The sequence below is a fragment of the Sciurus carolinensis genome, chromosome 6 (assembly GCF_902686445.1).
Source record: "Sciurus carolinensis chromosome 6, mSciCar1.2, whole genome shotgun sequence".
Lineage (NCBI taxonomy): Eukaryota > Metazoa > Chordata > Mammalia > Rodentia > Sciuridae > Sciurus > Sciurus carolinensis.
In genome coordinates this window covers 147,467,531-147,488,427 of record NC_062218.1, presented here as the reverse complement: position 1 = coordinate 147,488,427, position 20,897 = coordinate 147,467,531, and the positions used below count along the sequence as shown (strand labels likewise).

At 41.4% G+C, this 20,897-nt stretch overlaps 1 protein-coding gene across 4 annotated transcripts in view; it reads left to right on the top strand.

Annotated features, from left to right (window-relative positions):
• The window catches only part of Ebf1 (EBF transcription factor 1), a 374,922-nt gene that overhangs the window by 242,784 nt on the left and 111,241 nt on the right, over positions 1-20,897 (top strand). For 2 of the 4 annotated variants that reach the window (XM_047556315.1, XM_047556314.1), the window contains exon 8: positions 9,963-10,080. In XM_047556315.1, coding sequence (XP_047412271.1) covers positions 9,963-10,080 — 118 coding nt within the window. Of the gene's footprint in view, positions 1-9,962; positions 10,105-20,897 lie in introns of all 4 variants that reach the window. The other 2 variants (XM_047556313.1, XM_047556311.1) reach the window with 1 other exon arrangement.

The window sequence follows — 20,897 nt, the reverse complement described above, 5'->3', positions numbered from 1 at the left end:
TCTTTTTATATAGGGACTTGAGCATCCATGGGAGAAATTTCTGGAATGAATTCCCCACAGATACCAAGGGACAACTGTAAATCATGCTGACAAGAGTCAGAAAAGGGTTTTGAGCTGAGGGAACAGCTAGCTCAAACTCATGTTTATCTGAGATGACAAGCAATCTTCTTTCACTTAGTCTTGGACAGGAGATAGAAGAATCCATCAGGTTATTCATCCCAAATTCCCACCAAAATGTGTTTGTCTTTTAAAAATGACAGCATGTGTTATGACATGGAAAGGTAACTCCCCATTATTTTTTTTTCCCTCCTTACTTAGTTCTAGAAACTTTGGAGAATTATTGGTGTGTGTGTGTGTGTGTGTGTGTGTGTGTGGTGAAAAGACATGGTATCCCTAAATCAGTCTGTTGTAGAGTATGATTAGAAAATTCCTAAAGCACATGGCCAGCCTCTGCAGTTTCAGGCATTTAAAGGCAATTACATCAGGAGGGAATCCAGGATCCTCTTCCCTCTTACCCTCCCCCCACCCGCTGTCTTGGATGTACTTATATTGTTTTGACAAGCAGCACATCTTGCAATTAAATTCTTTACCAACAGAATGCTAGGGGCCTGAGCTGCTTTCACTCTCTTCATACAGAATAATTTCAAGATGTGCCATGCTGATTAATTATACTGAAAGCAGCCCTAATGATAGTTTTGGAATACAGGATTAATTCACATAACATAGTAAATACCAATGGTGAATTTTCAACTCGATATATTAAACCATTACAGCTTATTGGGCAAATATGTATCTTGGCACCAGCCTTATGCTTAGCCTTGGCAGAAGGTCTGCATCGCTGAGAAGGGATCCTCATGAACGGCGTTGAGGAGGGCAGCCTGCACTTAGAGGAAGCACATTTCCACATGAAGTACAGCTGCCTTTGAAGAATTGTAAAACTACATTAACAGATAGATGCAAAGTGTTTGATGTGATCCGTGATTGCAAATGGATGTTGCTTCTGTGGATGTTGGTAGTTATTGGGATTTACCAATAAGAGGTATTCTTCTATTTTTCCATTTTTTTTGAGATGTAATTTATGGAGCTCTTGATACACGCTGGACACCTTACCTTGTTGCACATATAAAATTGTCCTTGTTTTTCTGCCACTTTTTCCACTTTGCTCAATCAAGCACATTGGACTTCCTTCTCTTTCTTCATTAGTTTTCCTTAAATACACCAAACTCATCTTCCACCCAGGATCTTTTTTTAAAAAAAATTGTTCTAATTATTTATATATGACAGTAGAATGCACTTTGATACATCACACATAAATGGGTCTAGCTTCTCATTCTTCTGGTTGTACATGATGTCAAATCCCACCAGTCCTGCCGTCTTATATGTACGTAGGATAATAATGTCTGGTTCATTCTACTGTCCTTCCTGCCCCCATATCTGCCCCTGATCTTTCAACTTACTATTCATCTCCCTGGGAAACTTCTGCCATATCACTGAATGACTAGCTAGATACTTACCATTCAGCTCTTAGACAAAGTGATACTTCCTGAGGGAGACCTTCCTTAGTCACCCAATCAAAGATAGCTCCTATCTAGGCACAGCCCACCCTTTATTTTCTTTTTCTTAGAACTTAAATCTAAAATTTGCTTTTATCGCTCACTGGTTGATTATTTAACCCCTGCCTCTGTGTCCCCAGTGATGACTAAAATCCTGGTAGATAAAGGCTTCATCCACCTTGTTCTTTGCTGCTTCCCTAGTACATAGAATACTGCCTGAAACAGTAGGCACACAGTTTATTCCTATCACTTAGTGACTTTCCTAAGGTTACACACTGGTAAGTGATGGGGTTGGGGACTGTGTGACACTGGGATTTGACCTGTTGTTTGCTCTCACTTTTCATGTCCATGTGCTGTCGCCCCCTCATTGGAGGGAACATGTGAGAAAAAAAATTTTTTTTTCATACCAGGTATTGAACTCAGGGGTGCTTTACCACTGAGCCACATCCCCAGCCATTTTTTATATTTTATTTAGAGACAGGGTCTTGCTAAGTTGCTTAGATCCTCACTAAGTTGCTGAGGCCGGCTTTGAACTCACAATCCTCCCGTCTCAGTCTCCTTAGCCATTGGGATTACAGGTGTAATCCACTGTGCCCGGCAACACGTGACAATTCTGTGTTTGGCTCACTTCCGCTCAAAATGGCCAAGGAGGACACGCAAAGAGAGGGCACCAGTTCAACACCAGTGACACCATTGAAAGTCATCAGATGATCCTGGTCCACTGTGGGAGGAGAGAAGCTTAGAAAATAATGGGGTTTTCATGTGTAGTGTGTGTCATATTCTGGAGGTGGAAGTGACGTTCTAGCTTCCAAACGACTAAAATTTTTAGCCCAAGAATCTCTTCTTGTCTTCCCTTTGAGTAAAGAGAGAGTTTTGCCTTGAGTCTTTAAATGTGGCTTGAATTCAGTTCCACTCTGCTGCATCCTGTAGGTTCACGCGTCCTCCATAATTTTTAATGACTTATTTGGGATCTTTCAACCAGACAGAAACTAGCAATCAGGCACATTTCAGAGAATATCTCATTCCACATCATTCAAGGATATTTTAAAGGACAAAGTTAATGAAGACGTAACTGCTGCAGATCATTTTTATGTAAATAATACTTAAACTGTAGACAGCCGCTTGGACACCACTGGTTTGTACTGAGAGATACCAGGAGAATCCAGGCGGTAGCCTGTGCTGAGTGGCTGGGGCTGCGGTGGGTGAGAACTGGACCGGGAAGCAGAGCTATCCCTTCCGGCACGTCTCTGCTCCTAATTTGTCCTATGGCGTTGAGAATTTTTTAAAACCTCTCAGGTCTTAGTTTTCCAAGCTGTAAAAAGAGGTGTTGCACAAATCCATAATGTTATAACTACCGAGGACTCCTTTTATCATTTTTTTTTTCTAGAAACTTCATGTGATGACATATTTTTTCAATCTAATTGCCTTTATGGAGTAAGAATCACACTCTCTACTTTAAAATCATTCAGAGCCATGTACTGCTGCCAGTGCAGAGCTTCTCACATGAATGCCATAGCCAGAGTTTCCATAAGGAGTTGATATGGTCTGGGACAAAGGAAAGTTACTGGGTGTTTTAGCGTGCAACCTTATTTTGGATGCACTTGGGATTCCCCTTTCTGCAGAGTTGTCTCCCTTTGCTCCATTTGAAAACTCTTATTTGGAAGCCACTAGATTAGTTGATTGCTTGAGTCTCTTGTGACTCTATCGTTTGATGAGTCTGTAAGGAAGTGTAGAATGTAGATTGTGTGGGGTTGAGGGTAGAAGAGGAATCTTTTTCTTTTCCCCCTTTTGAGATAGGTCTTGTTTAGCAGCCAAGGCTGGCCTCTAATTTGTGATCCTCCTACCTCAACCTCCCAAGTAGCTGGGATTATAGATACATGCCACCACACCCAGCAAATAAGCATGTTTGCAAAAATATATATATAGAGAGATTGTGTTTTGTAAAGCAATTTTAAGTTTACATAAAAATAAGTGGGAAATACATGAGAATTCAAATGTAGATCCGTGATGACTCCTCCTCAGTTTCCCCTATAATTAACATCTTGCCTCGGTATGATACATTGGTTACCATTAATGTGCCAATGGGGATACATTTTTGTGAACCAAGTTTATATTAGAGTTCACTCCGTGGTGGGGTCCACAGGTTTAAACAAGGATGGTTATATTATATAACCATCATTAAATGTTATGCAAAATAGTAGTTCCACTTCCCTAAATACCTTGTATTCTTCACCTGGTCATACTGGCAACCCCTGGTCTTTTTTCTGTCTCCACAGTTCTGCTAAATGCAGAATGTCATTTAGTTGGAATCACATAGCGCACAGTCCCTTCAGATTGACTTTTTTTTTCCAGTTAGTAATATGCATTTAAGATTCCTCCATGCCTTTTTGTGACTTGACAGCTCATTTCTTTTTATCACTAAATGATATTCCATTGTGTGGATTGCCAGTTTGTTTATCCATTCACCCTTTGAAGGACATCTTGGTTGCTGATGCCTTATATTTAGTTGAATTTTTTATTGATGTAATTGTGGATTTGCATGCAATTGTAAGAAGTAAGGGAGAGATCCTATGTCTATCTTAACCAGTCTCCTTCAATAGTAATCTGATTTTTGCAAAATCATAGCACAACATCACAACCAGAATGTGAACCCTGATACAATCTACCCATTTTATTCAAATTTCCCTAACTGCATTTGTGCTCATTTGTGTGGGTGTATTTTTTAGTTCCATAAAATTGTGTGGGTTTTAAAATTTACCACCAAAGTCAATATAGCAAGTATTTCCATCACCACAGTGATACCTTCTCTTTTCCTGGTACCCTACCCATACTCACCTTCTCTCTGTGTCCCAATGTTCTCTTCTTATGAGGACGCCAGTCAGATTGGATTAGGTACCATCCCAGTGGCCTCATTTTGATGTAATCAAAGCCCTATCTCAAAATACAGTCCCATTCTGAGGCAATGGGGATTATAGATTCAACATATGAACAGGGGATGAGTGGGGACAGTTTAGCCCATAGCATACAATATGGAGCCTCTTGGATTTTTTTTCCACTTTGCATAATTCTCTGAAGATCAATACGGGTAGGTCAATAGTGTGTTCCTTTTCATGGCTGAGTACTATTCCATGGGATGACTCTTAAGGCCTTTTTAATCCATGTACTTCAAGTTACCATTTTCAAGCCTTCTTATTAGAATTCCTGGATTAATGCAGAAATAAAACAAACTGAAATTAGAGGTAAGAAAGGTAACAGAACTGCAAATTGACACAAGCACACCAGAAAAGCACCTTCTGCAGCCATGGACATGTTCCAGGTTTGCCGCGTCCACTGTAACTGTGGCCAGCAGCCCCCTGTGACTGTGACTGTGGCGGAGCATTTGAAATGTGAGACTTGAGAATGGAGTTTCAGATTCTACTTAGTTTGACCATTTGGCCTGGTCTAATAAATTTAATTTGTGTTTATCAATTTAAAAAAAGGAACAGATCAACTTTACCACTGATTGCCTTTTACTGAGTTACCATGTGTAGCATTGCAGCCAAGATTTGTGATTTTTTTAATAGTTCTTCAAAACGAACTTGTTGAAGTGGTTAGTTTTTTGAGGGAGATACTTACTGCCAAAATATTCTAGACTTTAACACTGAAAATATTTTTATGGTCTCATCTTTCCTACAATTCCATATTTATTAGAGATGTGCGCAAAGACACAGCTTTCAAGTCTTGTAATAAGTCCTTCTCCCACATGAGCCGCTGCTTTTGTTCATGTGATCTTCTTTCACTCATGGTTGAATTTAGCTGCTTTGTCCTTTTGAAAATCTGCTCATGCGACAGAGGTTATGCTTCATGAATCTTAGATCATTAGTTTGGACTTGCAAGGTCCCCTGCCTCGCTGAAGGGAAGAGGGACCGCCTGGGATACGGTGTTGAGAAAGAACCAACCAGGAACGGGGCTCCCCAGAAGCCCAGGCTGATGTGAGGAAAGCGAGGCCCGGATGGTGAGATGTCTCAGGTACAGACTATTTCCGATGCAGTAAGGTTTCATTTAGTTTCAAGCCTGGAATGTAACAGCCTAAGGCACAGACATATTCTAGAAAGCAAAACGACATAAACCAGTGAGATCTGCAACCCACCAAAGGCCTCACTTGTATGATATTTTATTGTGAGGACAAAGGTCTTTAACATTGGGCCACTCCATTGAGCAGTGGACCTAAGAGAGACACTCTGTATCCTTTTATTTAAAATAACAGTTCACGCAGGTTTCTCTTCATGGAAATCAAGAAGTACCGCTTCAGGTTTCTCAGCCCAACACGTCCTTTTGAACGTTTTGTTTGCCGTCACCCACAAAGTGGCAACTATTCCAGGACCACTCTGTAGGAACCAGGAACCACGCTAGCCCCTTTGATGAACCTGGCCTCCAGGTGACCTTACAAGTTAGGGACCATTATTCTTCCCACTCGAGAGTCAGGGACACTGGGACTGAGAAAGGTTTAAGTTCAACTGGCCAAAGTTATTGGCTAAGAATACTAGGGAGAATCATTTTTTTTTTTTTTGGTTTAATTCTTTCAAATTCTCTATAGATAGGATAGATGATAAGAAGAAGAATCTTTCGGGGTATGCAGATCCAGGACAGAATGTAACAGAATAGGTTTGGAAGCACTGAGGTGAGCCAGGAAAGAGAAACCCTTAAAGTCTCTACAGTCCTCAGGTCACTACAGATTTGTCCTTGTCATCTCTGGACGCCAAATGCCCTGGCCTGCAGGACCCAGATAGTGCATGCTGGTATTAATCAGCAGGTTTGGGTGACTAAATTAAACAGCAAAAATACAATCCTAAAAAAAAAAAAATTACAACTCTGCACCTGTCTACCTGCCTGATGTTTTCCAGGAGAGGTAATTCAAGGTATAGTTTATTCCCACGAATAAATTGGCACAAACTACTTCAGCACCGTGCCACAGTGTGGGTGTGGCAGCACCTTCTGCAGCCATGGACACGTTCCAGGTTTGCCTCGTCCACTGTAACTGTGGCCAGCAGCCCCCTGTGACTGTGACTGTGGCGGAGCACTTGAAATGTGAGACTCGAGAATGGAGTTTCAGATTCTACTTAGTTTGAACAGTTGCATGTTTGGATACTGGATTGGACAGCGTGGTTCTAGACAGTAATGGTCTACTTATAACAGGTGTTGAAATAGGAAGCATACCTGTTCCTCCTATCTTCTCTTTCTCTGGATAGAGGAATGAAAGAGGGGACAAGCCTCATGTACAAGCATGACTGCGTGACCGATGTGATCCTGCAACACATATAATCAGAAAAATGAGATATGCTCTATTCATGTATGATCTATCAAAAGGTATAAATGCCTTCTGCTGTCATGTACAACTAATTAGAACAAATAAAAAACACCAAAAGAGGGACGGCCTGGCTGAATTTAAAGGTAAAATAATTTTCCAGGTTTATTTGTCCCAAATTCAAACTGTGCTTTGGTGACAAAATTCGAGAAGTTTGCATCATTAGTCTGGTGTTGAACTGTAAAGCTCCTTTTTCCCCCTAACTTGGATCTGTTCTTAAAGGATTCTTACAAACCCCTTTGCCTCTCACAGATTTTTTATTAACTTACAAATTGCTCTGTAAATTACTTTTAGCATGTTTTATTTAAATCTATCATTTCCAAATTGGAATGGGAGAAAGTATTTTGGAGTTGGAATGTTGTACTACAAGCTTTTGGGGGACATATTAGTCATTTATTTTAAGAAATGAATGGCATGAGGATTCTCTGTATTATCTTCTCTCCAATGTTGATGGCCTTTCAATGAAGTGGTTCTGTCACACACATGGCCCAGTGGTCCTGCTCTCACCAAGGGGGAAAAACCTATATACATATATATATATATATTTTTTTCCCCCTTAACCATTTTTGACATTTTTATTCAGTGTTAGGAATTAGATGACAGTGCCTTTAAAGACACTGCATATTTTAAGCTTGTGTTTGTGGCCCTGTGTTTTACAGGTGCATGGTGAATTGTCTTTGCTTTCTTTTTCTCTTAAGACAGACATCTAAAATAACCACTTTCTATTTCCTGACACTGGAAACAGATACCATTTGGGATTCCTTTTATAGTTTCTTTGGCTAACGACTCCAGTGACCACTCAGTTGTGGTCTTGTAGTAAATCAAAATTTCTTTGAAAGACCCAGCTCTGTTATATAATTGCCGTTATCCTATAAAGTCTTCTCCTGAGCTAAAACGTGTTTCCTTTGCCCTAAATAATATTCGCTTGGCCGCCACACGTAATAGTTTTTGCAAATAAAAGAACAGACTGTTTTCTTCTCTTCTTACCCCTCCTCCTTGCAAGTTACCCTATAAATCATGAGGGATGCACATCAGCTTCAGGACCTATAGACTCGATTGGCCAACTATGAGAAAGACCACTTTGCAAACTGTAGCATCAACCTTATATCCTCTCCCAGGGATGACCTGTTCCAGATGGAATTTGGGGTTTCACAATGCCTAAGGAGAATCCCTCTTCCCAGGATGGATTCTCCATTGTTTACCGTGCATTTAATTTTTTTTTTTTTTTTTGTAGTTGTAGATGGACAGTATGCCTTTATTTTATTTGTTTATTTTTATGTGGTGCTAGGGATCAAACTCAGTGCCTCACATGTGCTAGGCAAGCACTCTGCCACGGAGCTACAGCCTCAGCCCCTATTATGCATTTTAATAAAATAGATTCGGAAAATATAATCAACTTCCTGGTACTGTCTCCAGCCATGTGTTCAAAGTTTGAGTTGGTTACCATCTTGGAGACCTAAGGAAGGGAAGCCTCCTTTTAACAGGATGCATCTGGTGAAAGAGAGGGACAGTAGAATTTTTAAGTATGGCAAAGTTGGAGGACATGGCAATCCAAGCAGGAGAAGCTGTACAGGCAGGGCTGACGACTCAAAGACCCTGGGCCAAGGCCACACCTGTTTCCTTGGGCTCATTAGGTGATGTGACCATTGTTTTATGGGACTCCAAAAGTTAATGCTCCCTTTGGCCAACTGGGAAAACTGAGGTCTCAATATGTGCCAACACTTGTAAAGCGGTTCACCTCTTCAGAGGCTAATGCCTCTCAAAACCAAGAACAATTAAAGCGCGAGTCTTCCCAAGCAACTGGGGAATTGAGCAAAATAAATCAGAAATCCTCAGCCTCCGCTGCGGAGGCTCGCCTCATTACGAGAGCAGATCTATTAGCCCTCTTGCCTTTGTCTTTCATTTCTCAAGTGAGGTGATTCTAATTAAATTAATCTGCATGTCAATCTATCGGTGATCAATCAAAGGACCGAGGTCTCCCCTATGCTGCAGGGTGCTTGTGGCTGACAGGGGCTGATAATGGAGGAAGAAATAAACTGTCGGGCAAAGTTAATTAGTCAACATAATAGGTGGATTAAACGGGAGCTGGCTGATTGCTGTTTCTCATGTCAAAGCATGAGGTGGGAACCGAATCTGCAATTACAGACAATTATTATATTTGGTTGTAAGAGGTCACATGAATAAACATATCTCTGTGGGTTTCAGTTTTAATCCTCTTCCCCATTTAATATAAGGAGAAGTGTAGGTCATTTCTTCTCATTGTTTTACTCAAAGTTCTCTGAGGTGCACCTTCGCCTGGGTGCACCTTTGCCTGACTCTGGCAAACCAGGCTAAAAGTTAGGTCATGAGATGGTCTGGGTGACTCGTTGTACCTTGGGCCATTCCCACAATTTTTTTTTTTTAAATAGAGCTAAGACTCTTAATTAGCAGGGATTAAATTTTTCCTTTTTCTTTCTTTCTTTCTTTCTTTTTTTTTTTTTAGGGGACATGATGGTGATAGAGGGGCGGGGGATTCTGGTCTGATTAACCAAACTAAGGCAGAAAGGAAAAAAGTACAAGAAACCAGAGAAAGACCCCCAGGAGAGAAAGACACATCCCAGCCCTCCCTGAAACCTCTCCTTTTTATTTCTCTATCCTCTTAACCCTGACACAGTGGGGAGGAGATATTTTAAAGATTCAAAAGACTTTTATTTGCATGATCAACTGTGATATCTGCTTCAGTGTCTAAACTGAAGGGTAATTTAGGTGAAACACAACCACCCTTGTGTAAAAAAAAAATATGCTAATAAAGATCCTCTTGTTAAAATTATGGTTAACAGTGCACCTTCTGCCGTGGAACTATAAACTGTGCAATTTTACTTAAAACTGCATCAAAAGCGTTCCATGCCAAAGACCCACTCATCAATAGCTCCTCTTGTTAGACTTGTACAGCATAAGCACCAGTTATTATGTGAAATAGCTATGCAATTTTCTTCAGCTCCCAGCTGTTATTTATTTAACTTGAGTTTATTACCCACCATGCTTTTATATTAAAATGTTCATTCATTCTTCTCTCCTGTCTCCAGGTTGTGGTGTCTACAACCGTCAACGTGGATGGCCACGTCCTGGCAGTCTCTGATAACATGTTTGTCCATAACAACTCCAAGCATGGGCGGAGGGCTCGGAGGCTTGACCCCTCGGAAGGTACGCCCTCTTATCTGGAACATGGTAGGCGAATCATTTTCATTGCTTGGCATTGCTACTTTTAACTGTGAATTTATTTGGTTTCTTTCTTCCACTCCACCACATTTTGCTACTCTGTTTCAAGTTTCAAATGTCCTTTGAACAATATTAATCCACTGGGGTTTTTGCTCTTCAAAATATGGTTGCTGAGTATTTAAAGAGAGGAAAACACCTTTGAGGCCTGCCCTGTTTGAGTTGCATGACTCTCTGCCTTGGATTGAGGAGAGAGACAGCCTGGCTGCTGCTTTATTTTGAACTCACACTTGACTACAAAATAAGGACAGGCCAATCCACAAGGAAAACAAGCAAAGGCCGCATAAAACTGCCGGTGCCTCTCTGTGGCCACCTGTTGAACTTTACTGGGAGATCAGATCCAAAGTCTAGGCCGGAGTTGCCCTCTCTATGCGATACTCAGACCCAGCGCCCCTCCTCTGCCCCGTGTGTAACTCTCCCAATACCTTTTGATAGCACCTGCTTCCTGACTGTAGATGTTTGTCTTGAGAATTGCGGCAAATCAGTGGTGCCTATGAGAGGACAGGAGGAAACCAGATAAAAATTTGTTTCAAGGAAAGTGAATGCACTAGAAGAAATGTAATTGGATTGGGTGCACGTCTAAGTATTACCGGGTTGCATGTGTCTGTAATATATCCTTCCAACCATCCTTCCATCCATTCATGCATCTATCCATCCATCCATCCATCCATCCATCCATCCATCCATCCATCCATCTAAAAATCAGCAACTGAGACCCCTGGATACCAAGCACTATCCTACACTTTATTTAATCTCCTCAAATTAAACTCTTAACCCATTTCCTTCACTTTACTTTCCACTTTGCTAGGTCAGCAGGAGAACATAACCACACAAATTATCACCTGATTGCCTGATTTTTCCCTGGGCCACAAGTCTGTCCATGATATAATTCATAAGGTAGAAAACTCCCTTCCCTGCCAGCATCCCAATTTAATATACACAACTGTCATCATTTTTGCCTGTTTTTTTCCCCCCTGTGCTTGAGGAATGCAAAACAGTACATTTTATTAATTAGCCAGATGTAACACTCTTAGAAGGGATTCTTCACCACATCCAGTTTTACAGTCTTTTAAAAGTAAACCATCATCTTTCAAAAGCTGCTTCTTTATGGTTTCATTAGTGTCGAGATGGATGGATATTACTTTTTGCAGGAGGCCATTTGAAACACCTGCTCATGATTACATTCCTAGTTCCATTTCTGTACTTAAAATTATTCTGATCCTCACTTTACAGTAATGTTGCCTTTTTAATACCTTTGGAGTCACTTAAGGCATTGTATTGCTAAAGGTGTTTAGGTGAGAGGAAGAAGAGAAAAACAGACAAGTACTCAGTGGGCACACTTTAGCGAGCCCTTGATTATGAAGGAACTGAAGTTGTTTTTGACTGTGGCTGGTTAGTTGCAAAGCTTGGGGATAGACTTGACATCAGTTTGGAATCTACTAGTTGCCAGTTTAGAATTTCAAAAGGTGGTCCAAGTGCAGGCCACACCTAGCTCCCATTTCTGCCTTTGGGAAGCCAGTGAGAGAACTCGTGACACTGTGCGGATTATCCCTCCAACAACAACAAAGTCCAAAGCAAGCAAACAATAAGGGATAGTGGTCAGTAACATTATTTTGCAATGTGATGTGCAGGATAAGTTTTCAAAATAGGTACTGGGAACCTCAAATTCAACTCAATTCTCAGTTTCACTCTGTATGACCTTGGACAAGTCACTTTTTGGGATCCTTGGTTTCCTTCCTGGTAAAATGAAGTTGATAATCTGGCACAAGGAAGTGGGGACAGTTAAAAAAAAATAAAAACACCCAAATCTGTGTCCTGGGTGGGACCAGGTAATGTCAATAAGGGAAGTCAGCTGGGTGGAGACTCTGAAGATGGACACGTGCATGCTCAGCTGCCCCCAGCCCCTGTCAGTTTGGCAAGAAATAAAGCCCTCCTGATTTTTAATTGTTGATAACTAATTACCAAAAAAAAAAAAAAAATTAATTACTGAAGGGAGGAAGAGGGGAGGGAAAGGCACCTAGGAAGAATGCAGTCACAGGCTAAGCAGAGACCCTGGATCAAAACATCTCTGCATTTCCTCCCAGCTCAAGTATTCTCTCTGCTAGACTACATATTAATATTTCAGTTGGGATATGACATTATTCTGCAATTTAAAGACCATATTTGATTCCTGTGCTCCAATTCGCCAGTCTACAAATGCCCATGTTGTTGTTGTTGTTATTACTATTCGAGAAAATGGTGACATTTCACTACAAATCAATGGTTAAGCATTGTTGGGGACTTGGACATGTCCTATGTCCTTCTGCTGGGGGTTTCCAGAGTCACCAAAGCCTGACTTCTCTCCAGTGGAATGAAGGCATAGGCATGTTCAGATCCTTAGTAACAACACAGTAGCATAAAAATCTGCTTCTCTGCAGAGTGAATCAACCAACCCCACACAACCACCCACTCGTTCAAACACTTCAGGCTGACACATAAATATGTACCCAGCAAAGGGTGAGTGTTGAACTCTTTCATCAGTAATGTGTGGGAGTGGACCCAGATGCTAATACTTAATCCTGCCATTGAAAAATTCTATTTTAAAATGCCCTGTTTAAGAATCATACTGCCATCCGTCTCTCTCTCTACCCCTACCTCACACAGCTACTGCAGTCTATGGAGTCTGCACAGCAGATTCACCTCTAGAGACCTGTAGGGATCTTCATCCCCCACCCCATTCTGGGCTCTTTACCACCTCATTTGCAGGTAGCCTGAATTATTTTGAGCAACTCTGCAAATCTCTATTTATATCTGCTTGTCAGACAGTTGGAGGAAAATTCCTTTTGTGGCTCATCTCTCTGCATATAGGTAGAAATAGAGATCATGGTTTACATTCATGCACAGTCTTCCATGTACAACCCATGGACTCACAGATTAATGTCCCTGTATTTCAAATATGAGGGTTAACAAAGACAAATTTATTTCATAGAACCTTGCATGGTCCAAAGAGGGTGAATCTTGGCACACTGTGGCTCTTGGTAATTGCTTTGCGCCCCCATTTTTTTTCTTCATTCATAAATACTGAGATTTTCTTTGGCTGGTTATTTATGGGGCATTTAGTGAGGTTTCTTTAAGCAGTAGCTTTATGAAAGATGTACGGTTGTGGAGAGAGGCAGCCTCAAAATGTAACTGCTCTCACGGTTCCAATTTTTTAAAAAAGCATGGGCTCGGGACCAGAGGACTGAATTGTGGCCACCTAACGTGCAGTTACTGGTGTGTGCCTCATCTTCCAGTCACTGGGCAGATTCATGGAGACTGCTGGGGAGCTCTAAAAGGCTTAAGAGTGTTGTTATTGTCACTGTTGTGCATCTTGGGTCTCAGGTTCTGTTTATGTGAATTTTAGACCAATTGTGGCATCAGTTTCTCTGTTTCTTCCCCCAGTGGCAAAATGCGGTACCCTCAGGATGCCAGAGTGCAGAGACCCTGTCAGCCTGCATGCGCTAACACTTTATTATCTAATGATCTAATACGCAACAAGGCAAAGTGCCGGTGCTCATCATTCTGACATAGAATGCTGGGAGAAGTGACTAAATTACTTTATGTACCATTAGCGCCAACAGCTATGGGGAACTCACCGGCAGCATTTATGCAAATGTCTATGAATACACTCTAGTGGCTTTGTCAGGAAACCGTCTGACAAGCAGTTTAAATGCTCATTTTTTTTAAGGGAACATATATATATATTTTATGTTAGCATGCAAGTTTTTCTTCTTTTTCTCCCCCTTTTGGACTATTGGAGGACTTTCCTCTCTGTGATGGCTGAAGAGAGCTGAGCAGCTTACTCATCAGGAGGATGGAAGTGAGTGAAGGCCCCAATTTGCTGTTCTCCAGATCCAGGGTTTCAAAAACATTCTTATGAATTTGTACCACTTCATATGTATTGGGGGGAAAAATCAACAGAACTATCAAGAGTTTTTAGAACAAGAACATTTTAGTGTTCCCGAGCTCTGACCTGAGGTCCTACTTAGTTTTTTGGCTCAAATGTAAATGTTTTTAAAACACACCCACCTCCTAAAAATGGAAAATGATTGAAATTTCACTTTTGTGAGTATTAGATATGAATGAATGACATTTCCCTTCAAAGTAATTACAAAGACTGTGACATGAAATATCAATGTGCCAGCATGCCAGAATAAAACAAATTAAAACAAAAGTGGGTTTTGGTCAAACTAAAATATTTTGGAAATGAAGAAGGGAGGTAGCAATGTTGAGCCTGTCCCCTGGCTGTAATTACAACCTTAGAAACAGAGGACCCGGTTTTCACCACCGCCACTTAGTTCTGACCTTTGGGTTCCAGCTGTCCCTGACAATATGGTGTTATTCTTGATCTTTAGCATATGACCTTCTTTAATCTTTTTGTTCCAGACAGAAGCAGTTTCTGCTTCTGTTCATTGCCCCTGGGTGTCCAGCCCCATTGACTCCTCTCTGCCCAGCTGCACTTAAATTTGTTGTTTTATAGAGAAAGAGGTTGAAGCTCAGGGAGGTTACTTCAAAATGGCACAGAAGTTCCAATAGGCAGGAGAGGAGGCCCCCTCCCCACTGTATAATAAGACCCTAAGGTGAACCTAGAAGGAAGATCAGGCTGTCTGCCTGGAGAGCTGGATTCTAGTCCTGATTCTGCTGTTTACTAAGCTGTGTGGCCACAGATGAGCCATTTTGCTGCTGTGGGCCCAAGCTATGCATGCATCCAGTGATAGCTGTGTTCCGTCACACATAACTTTCATCCAGCATGCATTATTCTTTGGTGCTCTGAACTGAAAAACAGAGATTTGGGGAAACTGAGGAATCCACTGGCTATTTCTAGTGTAATTCTTTCTTTGGATCTCTGGCCAAGGAATATAGTGGGCTTCCAATCTTTTGTGCCAGACATTAAGCTGGTTACACGGGCAGAAGGCAGACGCAGTCCCTGTCTTCATAGAATTTATGATATAAATGGAGACGAAGGATATGAAAACAAAATTTTGTAACTAATTAGTGCATAAAGGAGGACCATAACAGGGAAGAGGAATCATGAGGTGTCAGGGAAGCCTTCTCCATGGAAATCTCATGTAGACCAAAACGAACTGAGATGGCTCATGTTGCTCTGGAGTAGTGGTAGGATATGAGGCTGGCATGAGTGTGAGGGACTTGTCACCCAGGATCACATGGGCTGATAAGGTAGTGAAATGGTGTGGGAGGTCTACAAGGCTTTGATGAACTCAGTTTCAACCACGGGTGCTGAGTGTGTCAGGAAAGCCCAATGCCTGAGCCCTTCCCTGCTGGATCTCGAAAGCTTCCAGGGACTTGGATGTGCCCAGAGATCCCCACCCCGACTCCATCATTTCTGAATCTGTCAATAGTGCCTGTTCACCAGAGGAACCTGGTCCAGCATTTTGAGTTATTTTTCCAGATGGTTTTGTTTTATTGATTACTTTTTCATAAGTAACAGAATGAATTTGTCTATTGACTTGATGAACATTTGGAGACCCCTGTATTTTTAATTCCCTTAAAACGAAGGACTGCTGTATTATTTGATCTAAAGTGTATTATTCCCAACAAAACAGAGTCACCGAATGAATGAAAGTAACAGAAACATACCCTCCTAAACTTCTCTCTCCCCTCCAACTACGGGCAATCCCTGGGTTGTGGCTCATGCTGAGTGGAGAGTTATTAGAATCCAAAAGGTCACCTTCTTTAATCCCCTCATTTATAGAAAAGGAAACTGAGACCTCAAGAGGGCATGTGACCCATTCACACTAAAAACTAGAACTAGTGTCTATCAAAATCCATTTAGTGCTCTTTGCACTTGCCACTGGGATGCTGGCCAACATGGGTGAATTTTAGAGCTTGCCCAGCTTCGTGGTCCTGAGCAATGAGGATTTGGATCCAGTCCTGATGCCCTCTTGATTCAGGTTGACCTAGGCTGCCTCCAGACTCTCTGCTACCTGGAGGATCATGAGAAGAGTACGTATGGAATTGTCCACCTCCTTGAAAGACAGAGAGGCAGAGGATGAATGACACAGAGCTTTCTGCAGTGCACAGCAAGACCCTCACTGTGACGTGGGGCTTTGGTGCACAGCTCCAGCCAGACCCACTTAGGCAAAAGAATCTAGGCAAAGGGTCTAAGTTAACTAGAGAAATATTAGCACCATCTTTGTGTGCTGAGGGTTGCACATAACAGTTTACCAAGCGATTTTTCCCAGTTGAAAAAGGCAGATGCAAGAACAGAAACTTGGGGTTAAAAATACCCAGACATGTCATAGACTAGAGCACTAAGACCCCACGTTTCCAAGCATCAGATTATACCATTCCTTAGAGAAGTTGGGGAGATGCCTTTAGTCTGCCTTTAAAAAAGAAAGGACAAGGCACATAGTCAAGATAAGGATGAGGTTCTAGAGTATCTCCTGAGTAAGTCATAAAGCAGATGACACCACAATCCTAACACTAGGGACTTGGGAGCCAGCAAGACCTCAGCTTCGGGTAGATTAAGGAGTCCATGAGCTACATGTAACTGCTGTGCGGATGATCTACAGTCTCTTTATTTGAATTTGACATCCCCAACAGCATTGGTGGCAGAGGGGAACAGGTACTCAGACTTAATCACCATCCCTGGTGTGACCAAGCAAAGTACTTTCATTCTACAATTGTTATTTTGCACTATTATCAGCTAACATTTATGGAGCCTTTACTAAATGCCAGCACTGTGGTCATCATTGTATTTATATCATCTCATCAAATCCTGCAATAAATCTGATAACAGGTAACAATTAGTATTCCCACTTCACAGATGAGAACACTGAAGTTTAGGAGATCAATAACTTACCCAAAGACACAGAACTAATTAGAATTGGACTTGGTATTTGACCCTAGGTCTACATAACCACAGCTCTGTATAGTAGCATTACTAGGAATTGATAATAGACTCTGAGCCCTTCCAGGGCAATAGAATTGCTATTTGAGGAAACTGAGTCTAAGAAGGAGATAAATAACTTGCCCAGAGTCACACAGTAATTAAGTAGTAGATTTAGGAATCAAACCCCCGATACCTAACTCTGGAGTCTACTTTCAACTACTGCTCTTTGACATTAGCTAAATTATTTCTGTCTCCGATCCCATTGTCCTTATTTTTCTCAATACAAGAAAGGCAATTGTGCTGGCATTTTAAAAAGATCTTTCAAAAGTTTAGCCCAGAGCACCTATTTTAAAATATTGAGGCACATCATGCATGTTTGCCTTATAGTTCATTAACCTCTTTTCCTATGACAGGAACTTGTGCTAGTCAAATTTTTAAAAGGGTGATTTTATTTAATAACGGGTATATTTTCATGGGGCTAGGAAGATAACAAGGAGGCTGGTAATATTTTATTTATCTGCAAGGATGCTCTAAATCATCTCCCTAGAAATCATTTGTTAATCATATGGAATTTCCGGCACATATACACGGTGGAGAAAAAGGAGATCCTGAGAAAACCATGAGGTGGAGGTTTCTTAAGCACTGATTAAGATCCTGAAGGGGCACCTGGACCTCGTGCTAGAAATAATATGGGGAACTGATTGGATATAAAGGGGTTGTTTTCATGTTGGAATTTCTTGACAAACCTGTAAACTGTTGTTTCCGGTATTTGGTATTTTGTTTGATCTAATCAATGAGGGAGCCACACTTAGAATTATCACAGGGTGGTGTGTTGTGGGTGGTGGTATTTTCTGCTTACATTTTGACCAGAAATGACAGAACTTTTTTGAAGCCTATTTTTATCTTACATTTGGTTATACATGCATCATAATTTCAATTGTGTTTATTTGCATAATTGGTACTTACAAACTGAGGTCCTTATCCTTATTTGTCAGGAACTTCTCTCTAGTGAGCATTTCAGATGATTCAAGTTGATACTAATATCCAAGTAAAAACTTTGATGCACCATTCCTAAACCACTCTTATCATGAGATATTTAGCAGTAGTGACCACATGTTGGGTTTGAAATATGTTTCTTGTTTGGATATTTTCATTTATACTTGAAGAAATAAATACAAAGTTCTGCCCATGCTGTGCTGTATGATGTTGGGGATGTGCTCAGATCTTTCTGGGCCTCAGTTTTTCATCATTTAAGGAGAGGCTGTGCCTGGCTCTTCAACCTTTGATAATTCGTTGTTTGAATGCAGCTGATTTTGTGCTAAGTTCTGTTTCCTGAGGTGCCACGCACATAGCTACCAAAATGCCAAGGTGAGGGTCACTCTGCAGAGACCTGAGTCCATTTCCTACCATGTTGGGCTTCCTGCAGGAGATGGACAATTGGTTCCAGAAGGCCTGGGAAAGCCACAAGATGTGACACACAGAGCCATTTATGTCTCAGGCAGTGCTCACACCACAGATGTTGTTCTCCCTGAATTCCCTCAGCTGAGAGAGTATAGTGTGCAATCCACTCCACAGTTTGGCTGTGAGCCTCTCGGTGTTTTCCATACCATTTGTGAGATAATTTTAGTAGATGGAGAAAAATGTTAAAACAGTTTTAAATAACCGTATGTCTCTCTTAACACACAACAATTTAAAAAAAAAAGAAAAGAAAAGAAAAGAAAAACTACAACTCCAAAATCAGGATCTCACAGCTATTACTGTTTAGGACAAGACTAAATTTAAAGAAAAAATTAATTGATCTAAACAAAAATCACAGCTAAATAAAATGAAGTCAATATAGCCTAAGGTTTACTGGGCTGGAAGTTTTAAGAGAGGGCTTTAAGGATTGGGGTAAGTAATAATTCTTCAAGTCACCAGGAAATAGTGAAGGATTCTGGCCAATATTCTTCTTTTTATATGAAGTCAAATATTGTTTTTTTTTTTTTTTTTTTTTTAAAGAAAGCCTTTTAGGTTCAATTTACCCTTAGAAAAGACTTAATATCTGAATAGGATTTAAAAAATTAAAACCTCTCCCAAGCCCTTGACTCTGTTTTTATTTTTAAACAAGTAAAGTCTGCACGTCAGAGAGCAGAAATCGGTTTGGAAAGGGGACTTGAGCCCAGGGAGAGCACCCGCCAGGGTCCACCCAGGCAGCACATTATGATAATGTATACGGAACCAGCTGGACACTGAGCAAAGCTGACATTGTGTTGTCAAGGGCAGGATCGCCCATCAATTTCCAAGATAGGATTTGAGTTCAAATGACAGAAAGACAGCAACTGTGTTGAAGCTGCTGCACGGGGGAGGGGCGGGGCAGGCAGGAACCAGCAGGGCCTAGAGACAGGAAGTCCTGGTACCAACGGAAGCCAGAGGCTCTGTTTTCTCATCTGGCTGTTACCCTTCCTTCTAACCTTAACATCTGTCAGCAAGATCCACCTGGGTCCTTGCATGAGGAGAGCCCACCTCAGGGGGAGCTTACTGGTGCTAATTTTAACCCCCAAGAGAATGGAGTGCCTTCTGCCGGAATGAGGCCAGATCAGCCCAGGAAATGGGGCTCCACGTAGCTGTTGCTTATCCGAGGAGGAAGCCGGGTGTGGGTGTAGAGGCAATTGTTCCTACGTGCTGGAGAAGTTCGCAGATTTTCAGCTGCTCATTTTAGTCCTTTAACTTTTTAATATCTGTGATGATTCTTCTTCTGTTTGCTTTTTCCTTCTCATTCATCTATTCAACACACACTGATTGCCCGCTGTACTAGACCACAGGAGAGTAGAGGTGGACAGAATAGGGACAGTTAATGACACTATGAAGTATACAATCATAAGTACATGCATATTTATGTGTTGATATTAAGGAAGTAATGGCACATAGGATGATTTAAATCAAAAGGCTGGTAAATGCTAGAAAGGAGAAATATAGACTGCTAAGAGGGCTTAAGGACAGGGGACCTAGCCAAGTCTGAAAAGTCAGGGAGACTTACAAGTTTTAGATAAGAATGAGCAGCATTTGGTCAAGCGAAGAGGAAAGGGAATTCTAGGCAGAGGGGAAAGCATTGTTCCAATACCATAGGAGGACCAACCAGAAGCTTAAGGGAGGCCTGATGGGGTTAGGGCAAAGGTCCATTTTTGAGAAATAAATTTGGAAATTTCCCACAGGTTGATTTCTCTTTGACATGGACATAGGGGTACATCATCACAGGCTGATGGGACTCATAGTCCGCTAAAAAGCTAACCTCAAGATCCGTGGGTCAGGGAATAATGGAATCACAATGGTTTTAAGCCCTTATTGTATCAAATTCAGTGCTTCACACTTGACATCGTCTCCTTTAATTCTCTCAGCAGCCATGGGAGGGCGCTGCTGTCATTATATCCAATAAATAAAAAAGGGAAACTGAGGTCATCCTTTAAGGATTTAGTTGTGAAGAAACAGAAAAAGAGTTAAGTGTTGGGCTTCCAAGCGGCTGACACACGGGATCCTGGCCCCTGTTCTTTCCCATTGTTTAGTCAATGCATTTCCCTGCACACCGGACTTCAGAGGCGGAGAGAAATTCTGCCATTTAAGCACGTAACATAAAACCTGCTTCAACTGAAGCAAATTGACGACATTACCCAAAGGCAAACCGAAAAGCCAGATCTATGCTCAATCCCAAGGGTGAGCTAGTTGGCATGTGCACTGATATACGGGAAGGTACTTTTCTGGGTTAAGATAAAAACTCCTGGTATCACGTCACACTATCGGGCGTCCCATCTCAGACTCCCTGTGCCAACCCTGCAACCTGAAATACTCAGTGGACAGAAATGAAACTTTATAGAAATTAGGTGATCATCATCCTTATCAG